Here is a 22,985-nt window from a genome sequence, read left to right on the forward strand (position 1 = left end):
ACTTTGGGAGGCTGAGGTGGATGGATCACTTGAGGTCAGGAGTTGAGACCAGCCTGGCCAACACGGCGAAACCCCGTCTCTACTAAAAAATTCAAAAATTAGCCTGGCGTGGTGGCACACGCCATTGGTGGTTATGAAGTCCCCCAGAACCTCTGGCCAGGTGTGGTTGTGAAGTCCTCCCAGCACCTCTGGCCAGGTGGGGTTATGATGTCCCCCAAGCAGCTCTGGCCAAGTGGGGTTATGAAGTCCCCATTCCCAGTACCTTCGGCCAGGTGGGGTTATGAAGTTATGAAGTCCTCCCCCGACCAGCACCTCTGGCCAGATGGGGTTATGAAGTCCCCCAAGCAGCTTATGAAGTCCCCATTCCCAGTACCTTCGGCCAGGTGGGGTTATGAAGTCCCCTCGGCCAGGTGGGGTTATGAAGTTATGAAGTCCCCCCAACCGTCCCTGAGGAGCAGGCGGAGTAAAAGCGAGCCGGGACTGCTAGCCGGTCGGGACCGCTGCTTCGCTGATGCTGGTTGTGTAGCATGGATGTGCGTAGCGTGATTGTGTTGTGTGGATGGGGGCACTGAGACCCGCAGGGACCATCACTGCAAGGAGAAGCTGTATGGCCGGGAGAGTTCAGCAGCTGAGCGCGTCAGGGTTCCTGGAAAGGCAGGTCCCAGTGCATTTCCCGACCGGGCACCTAACGGGCTGCTCTCAAAAGCACTGACTATCACCGAGGCTGGCCAGAGACCCTTAAGTATCTAATTCACGATGACACCAACTAACTCTGAGTACAGTAGAAAATGTACAGTCGGGCGACCAGAATATGCACACTCCAGCCGCCACCATGGGACAGCTCCAGGCAGTACCCACCACAGCAGGAGCTCGAACTGTCGCGAGAATAACTGCCAGCTTGCTAGTTGCCCGGCACGGGAAGGCGAACTCTCGCGAGAAGGCCGCCAGCTTCGGGGGCAACTGCCGCGGGACCCCGAACTCTCGCGCGACAGCAACAAATTCGTTAGAAGCGTTGCAGGCGCGCGAAACATGGCGCGGCACGGGCCGCCGTTGAGCTGGCTGGACGCGCAGCAGGAGCGCGACGTGCGGGAGCTCGTCCGGGGTGTCGCCGGCCTCCAGGACGAGGCAGACCCCAACTTCCAGCTCGCCCTAAACTTCGCCTGGTCCAACTTCAGGTGTGGGGCGCGGCGCGCGAGCGGGTCCCCGGACACAGCCCAGAGCCCGCGCGTGGGTCCGGAGCAGCCCGGGGTTGGGGTGCGCTGGGGCGGGGCATGGGGCTGAGGCGGCCGCGGCCGCAGAGAGCCCTCGCAGGCCCTGCCGCCGCCCGCTCCCCCCGGCCAGCGCCCTCGGCGCGGTGCTCTGCGCGCCCCACGGTGTGTTACCTGGAACGCGTCCTGATCGTCACCGGGGGAAGCGTGGAACTGGGCTTTTTGCCACCGGGGCGCGCTCCTGCAACCCAGCGCTCTGGGAGGCCGCAGGCGGGACTCGAGGCCAGCCTGGGCAACGTAGCAACTCCATCTCTATAATATTTTATTTTATTTTTTTAATTAAAGAGATTGTATTCTCACTGACTCCTGCTCCCTGGTCAGCCCAGTGTAAAGTCTCTCTCACCCTGCTCTCCTTTTTACAAAACGCGTGTCATGACATTGATTTTACCTGTCATGACTGTCTCCTCCGCTTCCACTCCAACTAGAATGCTGCATCTGTGCACAGCGCCTGACAACGCAGCAGGCTTAGTCAGCTAATGCAATTTCTAATGCAGTTTCTCTTGTAACTAGTTTTTAAAGACTTACAGAATTTAGATGTATACGTGGAGTGAGATCTATTTTTCTTTATGGGAGAGGGAAATTAAACAATACTTTTATAGTCATTACCCATAATGAAATTACTAAAAGAATGTTAATGTTAATATTCTACCTGTTTAATTTCAGTAAAAATCTTGAATAATGAACAGTTTTTTAAAATCCGTAATTTTAGTTACTTTAATGATCATAGTCATAAAGTGTCTAGTTGGCTTATAATAGGAATACGGGGCTTTCATATTCTTTTAAAGCATGCCAAGTTTCCGAAGTAATAAACTGAATTCTTAAATGTGACTTACAAAAATAAACAATGTGTGAAATAGGTTATACAACACAAAAACTTACATGCTGAAATTCAAGTTTTTTTTACTAATATTTCTAAACGACAGTAGGCAGATGGTCATCATTTTAGAGGTGGGAGAGACATTAGAGGTTACTGTTTCCATTCACAGGTTTCAGGAACTAAATTATAATAGGTAAAGTGGTGTACCATTCACCCATTTACTGGGCTAGATTCATGTGTTTTTCAGTATTGTAATTTTTTTCTTTTTTTTTTTTTTTTCTTTTTTTTTTTTTTTGAGACGGAGTCCCGCTCTGTCGACCAGGCTGGAGTGCAGTGGCGCAATCTCGGCTCACTGCAAGCTCCGCCTCCCGGGTTCACGCCATTCTCCTACCTCAGCCTCCCCAGTAGCTGGGACTACAGGCGCCCGCCACTGCGCCCGGCTAATTTTTTCTATTTTTAGTAGAGACGGGGTTTCACCATGATCTCGATCTCCTGACCTTGTGATCCGCCCGCCTTGGCCTCCCAAAGTGCTGGGATTACAGGCGTGAGCCACCGTGCCCGGCAATTTTTTTCTTTTAAGTACAGATTGCTGGCTTTGATACTAAAAAATGGGAAACATTTTTTGCATAGGCTATGTTATATACGTATACATTAGTTGCATAGGCTATGCTATAATTTTATGATGCTTTAAACTATCAGAAAAATGAATAGTTCATGTTTACATTGTTGAAAATTGTGGCCATTTAGAATTCTAGGCCCTAGAAATTCAAAGATGAGTAAGATATAGCCTCTGTCTTTAAAAAAAGACAGAGATAAAAGGGATTTTTAACCTTGGGATCTGGAGATATAATTCAGATATTTGTTAATTTGGATGAGGAAAAAATTATACTAATCTCTAACTGAAAAGTAGCATCTCCTTCCATTATAAATGAAGGCAGCAAACCATAGTAGTATTAGCCTACCTGTGACTTTATTGCCAGTAGAAGTCACATACTGTTTTCACATCAAGAGTTGTAGATATTTGTAAATGTTGTTTACTGTTACTTTAATGGTAGTTATTGTACCTACTGCTAAATCTTGTTATTTAATACTTTCATAAATAACATTTCTTGCCATATCATAAACTTCTTGAAATATTTGACAACTGTACCCCAGTATAATTGGATTCCTTTGTATTTCTTTTTTGGCATTTAAAAACATTATTCAGAGAAGGGATCCTTAGGCTTCAGTGGGCCTCACTATAGCATAAAAAGATTGGGGCCACCTGATGTAGAATGTGTTCAGCTGGATTTAGATACAGGGCCTTATGGGAAGACAGAGGAGCCAGAGCCAAGGTTGGGAGGGTCAGGAAGCACCTGTGTGCTGGAGAACGGTTGCTTGCACGGTCTCGGGCACGTGATTATTTGCCTGTTTGATGGTGGAGGTAACGGAGGACAAGGTACACTCCATTCTGGAAGTGTGTAGCTGAGTACAGAGCATATGGGGGATGTGGAGGGCCGTGAGATGAGTTCACTTGCCTGTGTGACAGAGTTGGCATAAGAATTGCATTTTGTCTTTATTAGATTTCATCGTTTCTTGGATGTGAACAGCCACAAAATAGAAAAAACAATCGAAGGGTAAGTCAGTGTATGTATGTACACATCCTAAAATACACGTATTTTCTTATAGATCTTTTTAAGATAGCTTTATAATCATTGTTTTTATTATGTTTTAGAATTTATGAAAAATTTATCATTCATTCTGATCTCAGCAAAGCTGCTAGCTGGAAGAGATTAACTGAGGAATTTCTAAACGCACCACTTCCCAGCATAAAGGAAATAAAGGTATGCCTTCAATTATGCGATCTCCAGTGTGTATTTTACTGTTTCGTATGTGATGATTGTCAATTTGCTTCTGTTACTATTTAAACATTCTATTTTAGTATTATCTACTGGCTAATAGGATCTCCTGGAAATTTGTTTAAATATTGCCATCAAACCAGATATACCTCAGTTCGTGATGAAAGAAAGAGCTTGCTCTTATTTAATCATTTTTGCACCTCGGTTCTACTATGGAAAGACAGATCAGAGAGTGATACAAATAGTAGCATAGTTTGGATATCTTAAAACTGTCAAATGGTTTCTCAGCACTTGGCAGTGGCTGGCTGGAGATGCTTACTAGATGCCTGGTATACTTTCATATTGTTTGAGGGATTCCCCAAGACCACCTTTTGGCATAATGCTTTGCTCCAAGGATTCACAGAACTCAAAAAAGCTGTTATCCTCACTGTTAATAGTTTATTACAGTGAAAGGATACAGATTAAAATCATCAGAGGGAAGAGGTGCTTAGAGCAAAGTCTAGGAGAAGTTAGGCATGCATGTCCAAATGTTCCTTTGCAGTGGAGTCACCTGGGGATGCACTTAATTCTCTCAGTAACGGTATATGACAACATGTGCAAAATGTTGCCCCTCCACTCCCCTCAGGGCCACTCAGCTGAGCCTTGGTGACCAGCATTTTTATTGGGGGGTGGGTCACATAAGCAAGCAGAGCCCAGTGTGGCTGACCTTATCTGCTCAGTCTCTAGCCCCTTAGAGGTCAAACCAAAGATGACAAGCATATGGAAACAGCTGTGGGTTCCCTGAACACAGAGGGACCACATTCCCTAGCTCTGCTGTGGCACATCTTGTGCCTACATAGTTCTTTCCCTTTCCCCTTTTAATATTAAGCACTGTCTCCACACATGCTACATATTTCACTTCTTTATAGTTCCTTTCTTGTCTCCCCCTTTAAAACGCACATTTTACAGGCATAGGGCTCTTTGTTCCCGGACACCTAGAGCACAGTGGACAATGCATGTTTGTTGAAGGAATCAGTAAATATGTGCAGTCTTGTCTGCTTCACTATCCCCACTCTGTCCGCAGCCCCCACCCACTTACACAAGGTGGATTGGTTTTCCTTTTCTCTTGCTATGTGGCATCTTAGATGTGTTTGTTATAGCAGAGGTCCCCAACCCCCACATGATGAACAAGTACCGACACGCCTGCTAGGAACTAGGCTGCACGGCAGGAGGTGACTGGGGTGAGTGAGCATGACCGCCTCAGCTCCACCTCCTGTCAGATCAGCGGTGGCATTAGATTCTCATAGGAGAGCAAACCCCATTGTAAACTGCACATGTGAGGATCTAGGTTGCATGCTCCTTATGACAATCTAATGCCTAATGATCTGAGGTGGAACAGTTTAATCCTGAAACCAACCCCCACCCAACAGTCCATGGAAAAATTGTCTTCCACAAAAGTGGTCCCTGGTGCCAAAAAGGTTGGGGATTGCTATATAGTGTAGCGATAACTTCACATGTTTTTCCTTTTTCTTTTCTTTTTTTTTTTAAGACCGAGTGTCACTCTGTTGCCTAGGCTTAGAGTGCAGTGGCGCAGTCTTGAGTCATTGCAACTCCTGCTTCCCAGGTTCAAGTGATTCTCCTGCTTCAGCCTTCTGAGTAGCTGGGATTACAGGTCCCACCACCATGCCCAGATAATTTTTTTGTATTTTTAGTAGAGACAGGGTTTCACCATATTGGCCAGGCTGGTGCCGAACTCTTGACCTCAAGCAGTCCACCTGCCTTGGGCTCCCAAAGTGCTGGGATTACAGGCATGAGCCACCACGCCCAGCTTCTTTATTATCCTTTTAATGTCCATGGGATCAGTAGTGACGATCCCTCTTTAGTTTCTGATTTTAGTAATGTGTATATTCTCTCTTTTTATTGTGGTTAGTATGTTTAGAGATTCATTAATGTTATTACTCTCTTCAGCGAATCAGTTTTTGGTTTTGCTGTCTATTGTTGTTTCCTGTTTTCAATTTCGTTAATTTTTTTTCTTTCCTTTTTTTTTTTTTTTTGTTTTGAGGCGGAATCTTGCTGTGTTGCCCAGGCTGGAGTGAAATGGTGCAATCTCGGCTCACTGCAGCCTCAGCCTCCCAGGTTCAAGGAATTCTTCTGCCTCAGCCTCTGGAGTAGCTGGGATTACAAGCATACACCACCTCGCCCAGCTAATTTTTGTGTTTTTAGTAGAGACGAGGTTTCACCATGTTGGCCAGGGTGGTCTCGAACTCCTGACCTCAAGTGATCTGCCCACCTTTGTTCCAAAACTCTGGGATTACAGGCGTAAGTCACCCCAGCCTTCTTTGTTGATATATTTTCAAGCTCATGCCAGTCTACTGGATGAGCCTATCGGAAGCATTCTTCATTTCTGACACTTTGTTTTTCATTTGGAACACTTCGATTCTGTCTTAGAGTTTCCATCTCACCACTTATATACTCATCTGTTCTTCTTGTTATCCACATTTTTCATTAGCACTCTTAGTATATTAATGATAGTTGTTTTCAATTCCCAGTCTGAAAATTCCAACATCCCTGCCATATATGAGTCTGGTTTGGATGCTTGCTCTATCTCTTCTGACATACTGCCAGGTGGCCAGTGTTGTCTACCTGGATACCTGAGCCCGGGACTCCAGGGCTTTTACTGGGGGCTTATCTCTTAGGCATAGGACCTGCGTGACTGACCACAATTACCGAAGTTCCAGAGCCTTCAAAGGAAAGCAGGTGTTCACCTTCAGTCACACTGTTTGCACAAACTGTATAAACAGACTAGTACAACATGGTTCAAGATTTGAACATACAGGACACTTTCGCCAGCTCAGATATTTCAAGAGCTCAGTCACCACAAGCTGGCCAAGGCTTATTTGTGAAAATAAGCCCTTTTGGGGGATGCTGAAGGCTTTGGCAATTCGGGCTTCCTGAGTTAATGCTTTCCCACACTGCTTATATCCCAATTTAAAAATCAATCATATAAATAAGGAAAGACTACCAATCAAATAGAAACTTGAACAAAGGAGAGTAATACCCAATAAAGGAAAATCAATAATTTTAAGCTTATGGAAAAGTACCTACCATTTCATAAGATAAATGCAAATTAAAGCAACACTGAGATAACATTTTTCACTGATCTGATTAATAAAAGGTGTAGGAAGCAGGTAATTATGTATGTATGTATGTATGTTTGTATTATGTGTATGGAAGATATTTTGACATTATTTCTCAAAATTCCAAATGCAAACACTCTTTGAGTTAGCATTTCACTTTCTAGGAATTTATTATGCAAGTAAACTCTCATAATTATGAAACAACAGCGAGGTGTGGTGGCCCATGCCTGTAATCCCAGCACTTTGGGAGGCCGAGGCAGGCAGATCACAAGCTCAAGAGTTCAAGACCACCCTGGCCAACGTGGTGAAACCCCATCTCTACTAAAAATACAAAAGTTACCTGAGCGTGGTGGCGTGTACCTATAATCTCAGCTACTCTGGAGGCTGAGGCAGGAGAATCAGTTGAACCTGGGGAGGCAGAGGTTGTGGTGAGCTGAGATTGCACTATTGTACTCCACCCTGGGCAACAAAATGAAACTCCGTCTCAGGGGGGAAAAAATGAAACAACATAAGTTTGTGATAGCGAAAGATTGTGAAAAAATGTAAATTTCATTAATAGGGGACTTGTTAAATGAAATATGGTACATCTGAGTTAAACTATCAGCCATGTTTTTTTTTTTTTTTTTTTTTTTGGAGGCAGAGTCTCGCTCTGTCGCCCAGGCTGGAGTGCAGTGGCCAGATCTCAGCTCACTGCAAGCTCCGCCTTCCGGGTTCACGCCATTCTCCTGCCTCAGCCTCCCGAGTAGCTGGGACTACAGGCGCCCGCCATCACGCCCGGCTAGTTTTTTGTATTTTTTAGTGGAGACGGGGTTTCACCGTGTTAACCAGGATGGTCTCGATCTCTTGACCTCGTGATCCGCCTGTCTCGGCCTCCCAAAGTGCTGGGATTACAGGCTTGAGCCACCGCGCCCGGCCTCAGCCATGTTTAAGCTTCATGATACATATTGCCACAGGAGAATAACTTTTAACCATGATATTATATTCTAAAGACATTTCCGTCATTTTAGAAATAAAAGCTCTCATCCACTCAGATCTTATACTTGTTAGAAATATAGAACTCAGACTTCAGGTGGCTTTGAGGTTCCTTATGTGTATGCGTTTGAGCTTTGAAGAACTTTGAAGGTTAGGAATTATGTAGGTATAACTCATGTTTTCTCAAACCAGGAAAAAAATTGGGGACATAACTGTCATAGAGTTATCTTTACTCAATCTAGTGTCGAAAGCATTTCCCAACCTCAGAGATTCATGTTGTTCATTTTTTTGTTTTAAAGACAGATGCACATTATTCCATACTGTCACTTCTTCTGTGTCTGTCAGACTCTCCTTCAAACAGCAATTATGTGGAGACACCAAGAGATAAAGAAGTGGGTATGTTACTAGATGCCTTAACATATGAGAAGTAAAAGAGAAATTGTTTCATTACTTGCTTAGTAAACATTGAGTTTTATTGAAGCTTACAAAAATCTGTGAAACTAAAGTGTTTCTATTGTTTTAGATGCTATCACAATTATAAAATTTTATTTAAAATGCAGTCAGCCCTCTGTATTCTCAGGTTCCACACCCACAGATTCAACCAAATACCAATCAAAAATATTCAAAAAAAATAAATAAATAATACAACAATCTAAAATAATACAATTTTTAAAACGATTTACATGGTGTTAGGTATTATAAGTAATCTAGAGATTATTTAAAGTATACAGCAGGATGTATTTAGGTTATATGCACACACTACACCATTTTCTATCATCAGCCGTGAGCACTGTGGAGGGTGGTGTAGGTCCTGGAACCAATTCCCCTCAGATACTGAGGGATGACTGTATTCGTTTACAAACTATCTTCAGTTGTAGAAAGAGAACACTCACCTTCGAGAATGAGTTAATTAAAATGTAAAATGTTTTAGAATATAAATTTATTAAATGTTTCAATATTTTTAAATTTTTATTTCCTGAGTATTTTGAGTCTTGTTAGTCTTTTTTCCTTAGTTTTGAGGTTTTTTTCAAATGTAGATATAAGAAAGCTGATGAAGTTCTTTTGTTACATTTTTAGAAAAGAAAGATGATTTTGACTGGGGAAAATACTTGATGGAAGGTGAAGAAATGGACATTGGTCCTTACATGGACACACCAGTAAGTGGCAGTAGTTTTGCTGTTGAAAATTTAAATACACGCCAGGCGATAGAGATGATTTCAATGGGTCTTTCCACCCTAGGTCAACTTAGCTAAAACAGGAACACTCTTACTAAGCTAGAGTCATTTATTATGGAAGCCTGGTTAGGATTTTGCACCAAATCATTAGTATTAAAAAGTTAAAAGAGGCTGGGCATGGTGGCTCACATCTGTAATCTCAGTACTTTGAGGGGCGGGAGGATTGCTTGAGCCTAGGAATTTGAGACCAGCCTGGGCAACATAGCAAGATCTGCATCTATTTGTAAAAAATAAATTTGAAAAAAAGAAGTTGTTTGGGCTCGGTGTCTTACACCTGTAATCCCAGCACTGTGGGAGGCCAAGGTAGGTGGATCACTTGAGGCCAGGAGTTCGGGAGCAGCCTGGGCAACATAGTGAAACCCCTTCTACTAAAAATACAAAAAGTTAGCTGGGCATGGTGGTACATGCCTGTAATCCCAGCTACTCAGGAGGCTCAGGCACAACAATCTCTTGAACACAGGAGGTGGAGGTTGCAATGAACTGAGATCGTGCCATTGCACTCCACTCCAGCCTGGATAACAAAGCAAGAGACTCTATCTCAAAAAAAAAAAAAAAGTTAAAAGGGGTGAGTACAAGTATCCCTTAAGGATCTGTGATCGTGGGACTTTTAGCCACAAAAAATGATTCCATTCCTTATTTCAACATTATAGAAAAAAGAAAGTAATAATCGTATTTCTAGTCCTATAGTAGGCACTTCCAAGAGATTTAGGAAAAAAAAATTCGTTTGTTTTTCTGTTCCATGTTGCTTCAAAGTTTTTGCTTTTCTTCAAAGTCTTAGTCTTTTAATGTAAATAGCTTTAAATGTTATACTGTATAAAGCTAAAGTGTGTTTCTTTTTTAAATCAGAATTGGTCTGAAGAAAGTGAAGAGGAAAATGATCAGCTGCCCTTAAGCAGAGAGGACTCTGGAATTCAGGTAGACAGGACACCGTTAGAAGAACAAGATCAAAACAGAAAACTGGATCCTTGTATCAGTTGGAAAGGTACTTTGTGTTATGAGGTGGTGACATTTTCTAATAGACAAATTCCCCAGAAGGAAAGGCAAGGTTCGAGATCACTTCCATGTGATCAAGGTGTTGGCTAAGCTCTACCATCCTTATAAAACCAATTTTTAAAATCATTAGTAATCTTTTTTATGATGCTTAAGTGTTAGTACTATAGAATTAATGTTGAACTAATACATGTAGAGTGTAATTTTGTAATTTTTTTCCTATACTTCTGAGAACTTTCTTAGCCCTCAGTGTTTCCTTTTTTTTTTTTAATTGGAGAAGGACTGATTTTGCTAAGATTGTGCCACTGCGCTCCAGCTGTGGCAACTGAGCGAGACCCTGTCTCAAAAAAAATTAAAATTAAAAAAAAAGGAAGGATATGCATAGGTTATATGCAAATACTATACCATTTTATATCAGGGACTTAAGCACCTGCAGATTTTCGTGTCTGCAGCATTCCTGCAACCAATCCCCAGTGGATACTGAGGAACAGCTGCATTTATTCTGGACTTTCTAATCTGTGCTCTTGGTGTCAGTGTGACCCAGAAACAGACAGACAGTTTTTTATTTATGTGGCTTTGTAGGATTATGTCTTAATACACAGATGGCAAGTTTCCTCTCAGCTACTTGGGAGGCTGAGGCAGGAGAATCTTTTGGCTCCTTTTTTTTCTCTTTTTTTTTGAAGACAAAGGTGTCACTCTGTTGCCCAGGCTAGAGTGCGGTGGCACAATCTTAGCTCACTGCAACCTCTGCCTCCTGGCCTCAAGCAATCCTCCCACCTCAGCCTCCTGAGTAGCTGGAACTACAGGTGAGGGCCACCACACTCAGCTAATTTTTGTATTTTTTTGTAGAGATGGGATTTCACCATGTTGCCCAGGCTAGTCTCAAACTCCTAGACTCAAGCAATTCGCCCGCCTCTGCCTCCCAAAGTGCTGGGATTACAGGTGTGAGCCACTGTGCTGAGCCCACTTTGCTCTTCCCCCTACCCCCCTTTTTTTTGAGTCTCACTCTGTCGCCCAGGCCACAGTACAGTGGCATGATCTCACCTCACTGCAAACTGCGCCTCCCTGGTTCTAGTAGCTGGGATTACAGGCGTGCACGACGGCACTCAGCTAATTTTTGTATTTTTAGTAGAGACAGGGTTTCACCATGTTGGCCAGGCTGGGCTCAAACTCCTGACCTCAACTGATCCACCCGCCTCTGCCTCCCAAAGTATGGGGATTACAGGTGTGAAACACTGCTCTTTTTCAAAATGGCTTAGCTATTTGTGAACTTTTATTCTTCTATAGACATTTTAGAAGCAGGATGGTGAACTTAAAAAAAAAAAAAAAAAGGCCAGGCGCAGTGGCTTATGCCTGTAATCCCAACACTTTGGGAGGCCAAGCCGGGTGGATCACTTGAGGTCAGGAGTTCAAGACCAGCCTGACCAACATGGTGAAACCCCACATCTACTAAAAATACAAAATTAGCTGGGCGTGGTGTCGCATGCCTGTAATCCCAGCTACTCGGGAGGCTGAAGCAGGAGAATCACTTGAACCCGGCAGGTGGAGGTTGCGGTGAGCCAAGATCACACCATTGCACCCCAGCCCGGGCAATAAGAACAAAACTTTATCTCAAAATAATAAAAAATTTAAGAACAATCCAGCTGGAGTTTTTATTGGGATTGCAGAGAATTTATAGATCTAATTTGAGGAGGCTCGATTGCCTTAACATAATAATAGCTACATGTATCGTAATTTTTTATCTTTTACTAGAGTTTGGATTTTTTTTTTAAAGATCTCGAGCGTTCATTTATTAATTTCTACATACGTTATAGTTTTTATTTTTGTGAATGATGCCTCTATTCCTGATATAAAAGAAATAATACTGGTTTCTGTAAGTTGTCCTTACATGCAGCGTTTTTGCTGAATTCTCATATTAATTATAATAGTTGATTCCATTTGGTTTCTTATATAGATCGTTAGTATCATCTGCAAATATTGATGGTTTTATCTCTTCGTGCTAGTTCTTATGCCTGTATCTTCTCTGTGACATGATGATCAAATCTCTTTTTCTGGCCCACCAGCCCAGCCGCTACTAGTCCGTAGCGGAAGCAACAGCTCATAGGAGTGGGCTTCCTGGACAACTCAGTCTCATCGTAAGGGAGGGTTATACCTGAAACTCTTCCGTTAAGTGTGATGGTTGTTTGGTATCAGTTCAGGGTATGTGGCCTTTATCAAATTAAGACAATTTCGGCCGGGCACGGTGGCTCACGCCTGTAATCCCAGCACTTTGGGAGGCCGAGGTGGGCGAAATCACCTGAGGTCGGGAGTTGGAGACCAGCTTGACCAACATGGAGAAACCCCATCTCTACAAAAAAAAAAAAATACAAAATTAGCCGGGCGTGGTGGCACATGCCTGTAATCCCAGCTACTCGGGAGGCTGAGGCAGGAGAATCGCTTGGACCTGGGAGGCAGAGGTTGCAGTGAGCCGAGATTGTGCCATTGCACTCCAGCCTGGGCAACAAGAGCGAAACTCTGTCTGGAAAAAAAAAAAAAATTAAGACAATTTCCTTCTATCCCTTTTTTCTTCTAGAAGTCTTTAATAATAAATAAATGTTGAATTTTTATTAAATGCTATTATTTATCTGTGAGATAATCTCATAACTTTTCTCTTTTATCCTAATAATACAGTGATAGACTTTCTGATATTGAATTATCCTTGAATTCTTCACCTAAACTTGCTTGACCATGTTATTTTTTAGTACATTATTAGATTGGGTTCAATTTCAGATTCGCTTTTTTTTTTTTTTTAAGACAGGATCCTGCTCTCACCCAGGTTGGAGTGCAGTAGTATGATCACAGCTCACTCCAGCCTCAACTTCCTGGGCTCAAGGTATCCTCCCACCTCAGCCTCCTAAGAAGCTGGAACTTCTGGTGCATGCCACCACACCCAGCTGACTTGTTTATTTTTTCGTAGAGATGAGGTCTCACTGTGTTTGAGACCAGTCCAGCCTGGGATTGCAGGTGTGAGCCACCAAACCCAGGAGGTTAGCTCTTTTTTAATGTAGGATTTTTATTCTACATCTTTATTCTTTGATGAATTGTATTTATCATGCCTTTATCTAGTTTAAGCATCACTGTTATATTAGCCTCATAAAATGTTAGGTGGCTTTCTCTTTTTGTGCTTTTTCAAATAACTTGTATATGATAGAGGTTATCTAATCCTTCAAAATTTAGCACCAGTCCCGAGGCTTTGGGAGTGGTTGGGAAGGTCTTCGGTTACCGTTTCAATTTCTTTAATGGTTATTGGACGATTAACATATACCATTTGTATCTTTTTATGTATGTGGCAATTTTTTTTTTTTTTACTTTCTAGTCAATTACATTTAATTAAGTTAGTATGTGTTTCTATATGTGTGGTTTTATTTTATTTTACTTTGTTTTTTGAGATAGGGTCTCACTGTGTCACCCAAGCTGGAGCGCAGTGGCGTGATCTCAGCTCACTGCAGCCTCAACCTCCTGGCTCAGCCAGTCCTCCCATGTCAGCCTCCCGAGAACAAGCACATGCCACCATCCCTGGCTAATTTTTTTGCTTTTCTTGGTAGAGGTGCGGGTCATACTTTGTTGACCAGGCTGGTCTTGAACTCCTGGACCCAAGTGATCATCCTGCCCTGGCTTCCCAAAGAGCTGGGATTATATGTGTGAGCCATAGAACCCAGCTGGTAAATGTGGTTTAAAATAAATGATCATAATACATTAATGTTAGGTAGCTGTTATTTTAAAAAAGTCATTTTCAACTATACGTTTGAATGGAGCTGTAAGTCCAGATATACTGACCCAGTATTTTGTTGTTGTTGTTAACTCAAACTGATTACATTTCTTTCAAGCAGATGAGCCAGATGACCGAAGCTGGCTGGAACATCATGTGGTCCATCAGTACTGGACAGCCAGGCCCTCCCAGTTTCCTCATAGTTTACATTTGCACTCCAATTTAGCTGCTGTCTGGTAAGAAGCTAAAGTTTTCATTTAATATGATGATAGAAGAAACTTTGATGTTTAGACATTTGGCTTTGATTTGTGACTTAAATCAAGTTCTTCCCTGAAATTTAAACTTGTTTTCGTTTTGAGAATTCTTTTTTTTTGTTTTGTTTTTGGAGACAGAGTCTCACTGTAGTTGCTCAGACTGCAATGCAGTAGTGAGATCTTGGCTCACTGCAGTGTTGACCTCACCCAACTAATTTTTTTTTTTTTTTTTGAGACGGAGTCTCCCTCTGCTGCCCAGGTTGGAGTACAGTGGCCAGATCTCAGCTCACTGCAAGCTCTGCCTCCCGGGTTTACGCCATTCTCCTGCCTCAGCCTCCCAAGTAGCTGGGACTACAGGCGCCCACCACCTCGCCCGGCTAGTTTTTTTTTTGTATTTTTTAGTAGAGAGGGGGTTTCACCGTGTTAGCCAGGATGGTCTCGATCTCCTGACCTCGTGATCCGCCTGCCTCGGCCTCCCAAAGTGCTGGGATTACAGGCTTGAGCCACCGTGCCTGGCCCTAATTTTTTATTTTTTATTTTATTTTATTTTTTTGCAGGGGGAGACAAAGTCTCACTCTGTCTCCCTGGCTGGAGTGCAGTGGCATAATCATGGCTCACTGCAACCTCTGCCTCCTGGGTTCCAGCTATTCTCGTCCTTCAGCCTCCCAGGTAGCTGGGATTATAGGTGCATGCCACCACGCCCAGCTAATTTTTATATTTTTAGTAGAGATGGGGTTTTACCATGTTGGCCAGGCTGATCTCGAACTCCTGTCCTCAAGTGATCCACCTGCTTCGGCCTCCCAAAGTGCTGGAATTACAGGCATGAGCCAGCACACCTGGCTGGTGTTGAAAATTCTAGTTGAATAGTTTTTAATTATTTGTTATTGAAAATCATTAAATTATAGTATTATTTAATTATAGTCTGTGTTTCCATTTTTTGTTGTTAATTTCAATGTAAATATATTGGTATATATTAGGGCATTATTTGATTTCTGTTTTGGTATACTTACTACAAAAATAGGCATATTGTTTTCCAGAAACAACTTTACATAGTTGTAACCATTTGCCTAAATCAGCAATAAACATAATTGCAATTGTTCTGAAAGTGTTTTTGAGTATTCTGATTGATGTGAAAATATAGGGGGTATTTAAGCCATTTATTATATGTACTTGCTAATTGATTACTAGTTAGCACTAAATTGCGAATATTCTTTGAGATAAGTTATTTACTCACTTAGAAACCTTTCTATTGACATTTATGTTTGCTGTCTTATAGGGACCAGCACTTGTACAGCAGTGATCCATTGTATGTTCCAGATGACAGGGTTTTGGTTACTGAGACTCAGGTTATTCGGGAAACCCTATGGTAAGATATATTCACTTAATTAGTAGTCTTTATGAGGCTTGATTACTGAGAAGCAAAATTTTTATGAAAGGAAACTGTTAAAGCATTTTCACATGCAGACTAGAAGCAGACTGTTGGGTGTGCAGTTCAAACCAGATTTGACTGTGGAGATTGAGAGAGTTTGATACATTCACTTCTTTTTCATTTTAAATAATTTAGCATATGATTTACTTAGATTAGTCCAACACTTCTTTTTTTTTTTTTTTTTTGAGACGGAGTCTCACTCTGTTGCCCAGGCTGGAGTGCAGTGGCTAGATCTCAGCTCACTGCAAGCTCCACCTCCCGGGTTTACGCCATTCTCCTGCCTCAGCCTCCCAAGTAGCTGGGACTACAGGTGCCCGGCACCTCGCCCGGCTAGTTTTTTGTATTTTTTAGTAGACACGGGGTTTCACCGTGTTAGCTAGGATGGTCTCGATCTCCTGACCTCGTGATCTGCCCATCTCAGCCTCCCAAAGTGCTGGGATTACAGGCTTGAGCCACCACGCCCGGCCCCAACACTTCTTTAACACCTGAGTTCAAAGCAAGATTTCCTACTGACCTTTTTTTTTTTTTTTTTTTGAGACAAAGTCTCGCTCTGTTGCCCCGACTGGAGTGCAGTGGCTCCATCTCAGCTCACTGCAAGCTCCGCCTCCCAGGTTGACTTAATTCTCCTGCCTCAGCCATCCAAGTAGCCAGGACAACAGGAACCCACCACCACGCCCGGCTAATTTTTTGTATTTTTTTAGTAGAGACAGGGTTTCACTGTGTTAGCCAGGATGGTCTAGATCCCCTTACCTTGTGATCCACCCGCCTTGGCCCCCCAAAGTGCTGGGATTACAGGTGTGAGCCACCGTGCCGGCAGCTTCTGATTATTCTTAATAGGCAGAATATATCAATGAGGGCTTGTGCCTGTACCTGGAAGCCAGGAATCTAATGCAGCCCATGGTGGTTACTACTGAAATTCCAGGTCCTGGTGCTCTCACCATAAACTATGATATTGACATGCTCGCATTCTTAGAAATAGGAAGATCTCTTTGGGTCATCAAGTATATGGGGGAGATGCTTTGACAACATGTTTTGGACTTCTCTCTAAGATGTTGAAATATCTTGAGTCTTAAGGTAGTCAGATGAAAAGATTGATGTCTTCCATTTTCTTATTATCTGACTTTTTTGTCCCCTAATTCCGAATAATAAAAATTTCCTGAGGTGGGGCATGGTGGCTCACACCTGTAGTCCCAGCACTGTGGGAGGCCAAGGTGGGTGGATCACTTGAGCTCAGGAGTTCAAGACCAGCCTGGTAACATGGTGAAACCCCATCTCTACAAAAAATGCAAGAAGTAGCCAGGCATGGTGACATGCACCTGTAGTGCCAGCTACTGGGGAGGCTGAGGCTGCAGAATCACTAGAATCCAGGAGGTTGTGGCTGCAGTGAGCTGTGATCATGCTGCTGCATTCCAGCCTGGGTGGGTGACGAAGTGAGACCCTGTCCAAAAAAAAAATGCCCTGGGCATAGTATCGTGAATATTTTTCTAGACTTAAAGTACACTCGTCTTTTTTTTGTTTCATTTCAGGTTACTTTCAGGAGTGAAAAAGCTGTTTATATTTCAGTTGATAGATGGGAAGGTAACTGTGAGAAACAATATTATAGTAACTCATTTAACACATGTAAGTTATTTGTATTTATGGTAATTTAAGAAATAGGATTTATGTAAACTGATAATTTTAGAACATTTTACAATATTAAAATTACTATTGAACTCATTCTTGCTTCCTCACATGGAAAAAAAAGTTTTAAATATTTAATATCCAGAAAGAAAAATTGAATTGTGCATCTTTACAGTACTTAGAGAGTTCCTTCCTTAATATTGTTTAGGACATATTTAATTTCTTTTTTTTTTTTTGAGACAAAGTCTCACTCTGTCGCTCAGGCTGGAGTGCAGTGGCGTGATTTCTGCTCACTGCAGCCTCTATCTCCCAGGTTCAAGCCATTCTCCTGCCTCAGCCTCCTGAGTAGCTGGGACTACAGGTGTGTGTCACCACACCCAGCTAATTTTTGTATTTTTAGTAGAGACAGGGTTTCTCCACATAGGCCAGGCTTGTCTAGAACTCCTGACCTCGTGATCCACCCGCCTCTGCTTCCCAAAGTGCTGGGATTACGCCCGGCCTCTTTTTTTTTTTTTGAGACGGAGTCTCGCTCTGTCACCCAGGCTGGAGTGCAATGGCATGATCTCCACTCACTGCAAGCTCCGCCTCCCGGGTTCAAGCCATTCTCCTGCCTCAGCCTCCCAAGTAGCTGGGACTACAGGCGCCACCACCAGGCCCGGCTAATTTTTGGTATTTTTAGTAGAGACAGTAGTTCACTATGTTGGCCAGGCTGGTCTCGAACTCCTGATCTCATGATCCGCCTGCCTCGGCCTCCCAAAGTGCTGGGATTACAGGCATGAGCCACCACACCTGGCTGGACATATTTAATTTCAATTTGCATTTTGTGCTTTTAATTCTGTCATTCTGTATTGTGAAAGTTATATACTGTAATTTTTTTTTTCCTTTAAGTACATTTACCTTATGTATGTTTTTTAAAAATATAAGCCATAATTCTCTAGTCTATTGAAATTATTGCTCTTTTTCCTTTGCGTATAAACCTAAATATTAATCATTTTATTACTTTGTGTTCTACTAAACATACTGTTTAAAATAATTGCAAAGGAAATATTTTACAGCGAGAGGGAAATGAATTTGAAAGTTTACAGAAGACCACCTTTGAGTAATTGCAGTTTACTTCTGTTGTAGAGCTGTTTACGATCTGTGCTGGAACAAATAGCAGCATATGGCCAGGTTGTGTTTCGACTCCAGGAGTTCATTGATGAAGTCATGGGACACAGTTCCGAGAGCATGCTGCCTGGAAGTGGGTCTGTTCCTAAGAAGTCAACTGAAGCTCCCTTTAGAACCTACCAGGCTTTCATGTGGGCCCTGTACAAATATTTCATTAGTTTCAAAGAGGAACTTGCAGAAATTGAGAAGTGCATCATCAATAATGGTATTAAATGTTCTTCATCTTTATTTGTGCTACACATAACTTATAATTTGAATGCCATTTAGATTTTTCATTATGTAAGATTGAAAGTTGCCTACCAAATAAGTAGTTCTCGTGAATGCTTCATTTTTAAAATTATTTTAAATTTGTATTTTTAAATCATTCATATCTCTAAAAATCAAAAATCTACAGAGGATTTAGAGTGAAAAATCTAAATTATTCTTCCTGTACCAGTACCCCAGCCAGTCAGTTCTCCTCTCCAGAGACAGCCAGGTCCTCAGCTTCTTATGCATCCTTCCAGAAAGTGTTTCAACATACATAAGCAGTGCATATACATATACGCATACCTAGCAGTCATTACACTGCTCTCTTCAAATTTTTCTGATTTAAATTTTGAGGATAATACCACACAAATGTGAAGAGCTTCTATTTTCCTTTTTACAGATTGAGTGTTTCATCTTATGGTTGTATCATAGCCCAGTCCGCCTAATGGATTTAGGTTCTTCCTAGGCTTTTGCTATTGCTAGCAGTGCTGCAGTGATAATCACTTCTACATATCCGTAATCGTACACAGGCAGTGAGTTATCTGTAGGGTAGGTTCTTTTTTTTTCTGAGATGAAGTCTCCCTCTGTCACCCAGGCTGGAGTGCAGTGGCGGGATCTCGGCTCACTGTAAGCTCCGCCTCCTGGGTTCAAGCGATTTTCCCGCCTCAGCCTCCCGAGTAACTGTGATTACAAGTACCTGCCACCATCTCTAGCTAATTTTTGTATTTTCAGTAGAGACAGTCTTTCACCATGTTGACCAGGCTGGCCTCTAACTCCTGGCCTTAGGTGATCTGCCCACGTTGGCCTCCCCAAATGCTGGGATTACAGGTGTCAGCTGGGATTATACCGCATCCGACCATGTGGGGTAGGTTCTTATAAATGGACTTGCTGGGTCATGTGTGATTTTCCTAAGTTTTGCCACTTTATGGGGAGGTGCAGGTAAATAGATTTATACTCCCGTGAGCCATGTGGATAAATACCTGTTTCCTCACACTCTTGCCATCTGTGTGTTATCAGAGGTTTTGGTCTTCACCAGTATGACAGCTGTAAAATAGCAACCCATGTAGCTTTTTCCCCTTAACTTTTATTTTGAACTACCACAAAAAATGGTACAGAGAGGCCCTGTGTTCCCATGACCTTGCTTCCCCCAGTGGGAAAACCTCACGTAGTGACAGTACATGATCAAAACTAGGAAACTGACATTGGCACAGCACATTAGCCAAACTGCGGACCTGTCATGGCTTCACCAGCATTGCAGGAACTTGCTTTGAGCAGGGGTGGGTGTGGTATCTTCGTGTATGGTTCCGGGTCTTTTTATCACCTGTCTAGCTCCACATGGCCACTTCCATGTTAAGGTCACAGCTGTGCCATCGCCTCGCAGGACCTTGCTTGTGCGGCCCTTTGTAGGCACAGCCTCCCTCACCCCTCGCTGTAACATCAGCCCATTGGAGGTGTTTTGTTTTACCTAGCGTAATTTTTTAAGTAAGGTCAAGTGACTTTTTGTATGTTCTAGGATCACTCATCTTTCCTTTTCTGTGAATTGTCAGTTCCTTTATACGTTAGTTTTCTGCTGAGTTTTCTTTTTCTCCGTGACTTGCAGGAGTTCTTCCTTAGGGAAATTAGGTCCTTGTGATGTGAGATCAAAATTCACCATCCTCCATTTTGCCCTGCCTGTCCATAAGCCTGGTGATTTGCCAGCATTTGTGTCACGTTTTAGATACGTGTATTTTTCTTGCTATTGAGTTTGATTTGTTGAAATTTGCAGATGCTACAATAACTCTTGCAATAGTGGTGGACAAGTTGGCACCTCGATTGGCTCAGCTCAAGGTTCTGCACAAAGTGTTTAGTACTGGAGTAGCAGAAGTTCCACCTGATACTCGAAATGTTGTCCGGGCCTCTCACCTGCTCAACACCCTGTACAAGGCCATTCTTGAATATGACAATGTTGGAGAAGCCTCTGAGCAAACCGTATGTGAGACTTCTGCCTGAAGTGTGTGACTCCATTCTGCACGGCAGAGGAGTGGGAGACAGCTGATCGTAGTACTTTGTTAAATGACACTTGAATGGTGACTCGTTGGACAGTTCAGAGTTTTTAAATTGGCTTCCAAATTTGAGGCTGTAGGAAACTGGCTTTTCAGCTCTACTTGCCAAGATCCTCAGAAGGATGAGGCAAGGACAAAACAAGATGTGAGAAATACCTACCTGATGTGTATAGATATTTACAATAACGTTTTCTTACATAAAAACTAACATGTAACTAACATTAGGTGAGATATCTGAAGTAGACACAGTCACAGAAACAAAGTGGAATGCTGGTCACCAAGGGCTGGGGCATGGGGAGCTGTTGTTGAATGGGTACAGAGTTTCAGTTTTACAACATGAAAAAGTTCTGGAAATTTGTCACAAATATGTGAATGTACTTAAAACCTCTAAACTTAAAAATGGCGAGGGTCAGGCAAAGTGACTTATGCCTGTAATCCCAACACTTTGGGAGGCCAAGGCGGGAGGATTGCTTGAGCCCAGGAGTTTGAGACTTGCCTGGGCAACATAGTGAGGCCCTGTCTTTAAAAAATAAGTTAAATTAGGCCGGGTACGGTGGCTCAAGCCTGTAATCCCAGCACTTTGGGAGGCCGAGACGGGTGGATCACGAGGTCAGGAGATCGAGACCATCCTGGCTAACCCGGTGAAACCCCGTCTCTACTAAAAACACAAAAAACTAGCCGGGCGAGGTGGCAGGCGCCTGTAGTCCCCGCTACTCGAGAGACTGAGGCAGGAGAATGGCGTAAACCCGGGAGGCGGAGCTTGCAGTGAGCTGAGATCCGGCCACTGCACTCCAGCCCGGGCGACAGAGCAAGACTCCGTCTCAAAAAAAAAAAAAAAAAAAAAAAAGTTAAATTAAATTTTTAAAAAATATATAGTTAAGATGATAAATATTATGTTATATATTTTATATTGTATTTTTAAAAATATAAATCTAGGCCAGGCATAGTGGCTCACACCAGTAGTCCCAGCTACGTAGGAGTCTGAGCTGAGAGGATCACTTGAGCCTAGGAATTTGAGACCAGCCTGGTCAACGTACTGAGAGACCCTGTCTTTACAAAAAATTGTTAAAGTAGCCAGGTGTGCTGACACCAGGAATTTGAGACCAGCCTAGCCAACATGGTGCAACTCCATCTCTACTGAAAATGCAAACATAAGCCTAGCATGGTGGTGAACACCTGTAGGCCCAGCTACTCAGGAGGCTGAGGCAGGAGAATCGCTTGAACCCGGGAGGTTGCAGTGAGCTGAGATCACACCACTACACTGCAGCCTGGGCAATAGAGCAAGACTCCATCTCAAAAAACACAGCCAGCTCTGGAGGCACGTGCTTACGGTCCCAGGTACTCGAGAGGCTAAGGCAGGAAGAAAGTGAGTGTGGAAGGTCAAGGCTGCAGTGAGCCATGTTTGCGCCACTGTACTCCAGCTTGGGTAACAGAACAAGACTCTGTCTCAAACAGTATATAGATTTAAAAATTAAAATCTGGGCTGGGCGCGGTGGCTCAAGCCTGTAATCCCAGCACTTTGGGAGGCTGAGACGGGCGGATCACGAGGTCAAGAGATCGAGACCATCGTGGTTAACACGGTGAAACCCCGTCTCTATTAAAAACACAAAAAACTAGCCGGGCGTGGTGGCGGACGCCTGTAGTCCCTGCTACTCGGGAGGCTGAGGCAGGAGAATGGCGTAAACCCAGGAGGCGGAGCTTGCAGTGAGCTGAGATCTGGCCACTGCACTCCAGCCTGGGCGACAAAGCGAGACTCCGTCTCCAAAAAAAAAAAAAAAAAAAAAAAATTAAAATCTAACTAGAGGTTGTAATTTAGAATGCTACAGTCTTACTTGGGTGTGTACATTAGGTCTGTTTTCTAGTTTGTTGGTATAACTTTTTTTCACACCAATTTAATACCGCATTTCTTTTCTTTTTTCTAAGACATAGTTTTGCTTTGTCCCCAGGCTGGAGTGCAGTGGCACAATCTCGGCTCACTGCAACCTCCACCTTCCAGGTTCAAGTGATTCTCCTGCCTCAGGCTCCCAAGTAGCTGGGACTACAGGTGCACGCCGCCACGCCCAGCTAATTTTTTTTGGTTTTTTGTATTTTACTAGAGATGGGGTTTCACCATGTTGCCCAGGCTGGTCTTGAACTCTTGAGCTCAGGCAATCTGCCTGCTTCGGCCTCCCAAAGTGCTAGGACTACGGGTGTGAGCCACGTGCCCAGCCAATATTGCATTTCAGTAAAAAGGAGGTTGATTT

The 22,985-nt window shown here is 43.0% G+C and overlaps 1 protein-coding gene across 4 annotated transcripts in view; it reads left to right on the top strand.

Annotated features, from left to right (window-relative positions):
- Positions 1–982: 982 nt before the first annotated feature.
- Positions 983–22,985, top strand: part of TUBGCP5 (tubulin gamma complex component 5) — a 43,079-nt gene continuing 21,076 nt past the window's right edge. The window contains exons 1-11 of one of the 4 annotated variants that reach the window (XM_008017289.3): positions 983–1,175; positions 3,648–3,701; positions 3,800–3,908; positions 8,311–8,407; positions 9,089–9,168; positions 10,093–10,228; positions 14,103–14,220; positions 15,515–15,604; positions 17,194–17,287; positions 18,413–18,659; positions 20,466–20,668. In XM_008017289.3, the coding sequence (XP_008015480.2) occupies positions 1,030–1,175; positions 3,648–3,701; positions 3,800–3,908; positions 8,311–8,407; positions 9,089–9,168; positions 10,093–10,228; positions 14,103–14,220; positions 15,515–15,604; positions 17,194–17,287; positions 18,413–18,659; positions 20,466–20,668 (1,374 nt within the window). In that variant the 5' untranslated portion in view covers positions 983–1,029. The remainder of the gene's footprint in view (positions 1,176–3,647; positions 3,702–3,799; positions 3,909–8,310; positions 8,408–9,088; positions 9,169–10,092; positions 10,229–14,102; positions 14,221–15,514; positions 15,605–17,193; positions 17,288–18,412; positions 18,660–20,465; positions 20,669–22,985) is intronic. The other 3 variants (XM_008017291.3, XM_008017286.3, XM_008017287.3) reach the window with 3 other exon arrangements.

This window comes from Chlorocebus sabaeus, chromosome 26 (assembly GCF_047675955.1).
Source record: "Chlorocebus sabaeus isolate Y175 chromosome 26, mChlSab1.0.hap1, whole genome shotgun sequence".
Lineage (NCBI taxonomy): Eukaryota > Metazoa > Chordata > Mammalia > Primates > Cercopithecidae > Chlorocebus > Chlorocebus sabaeus.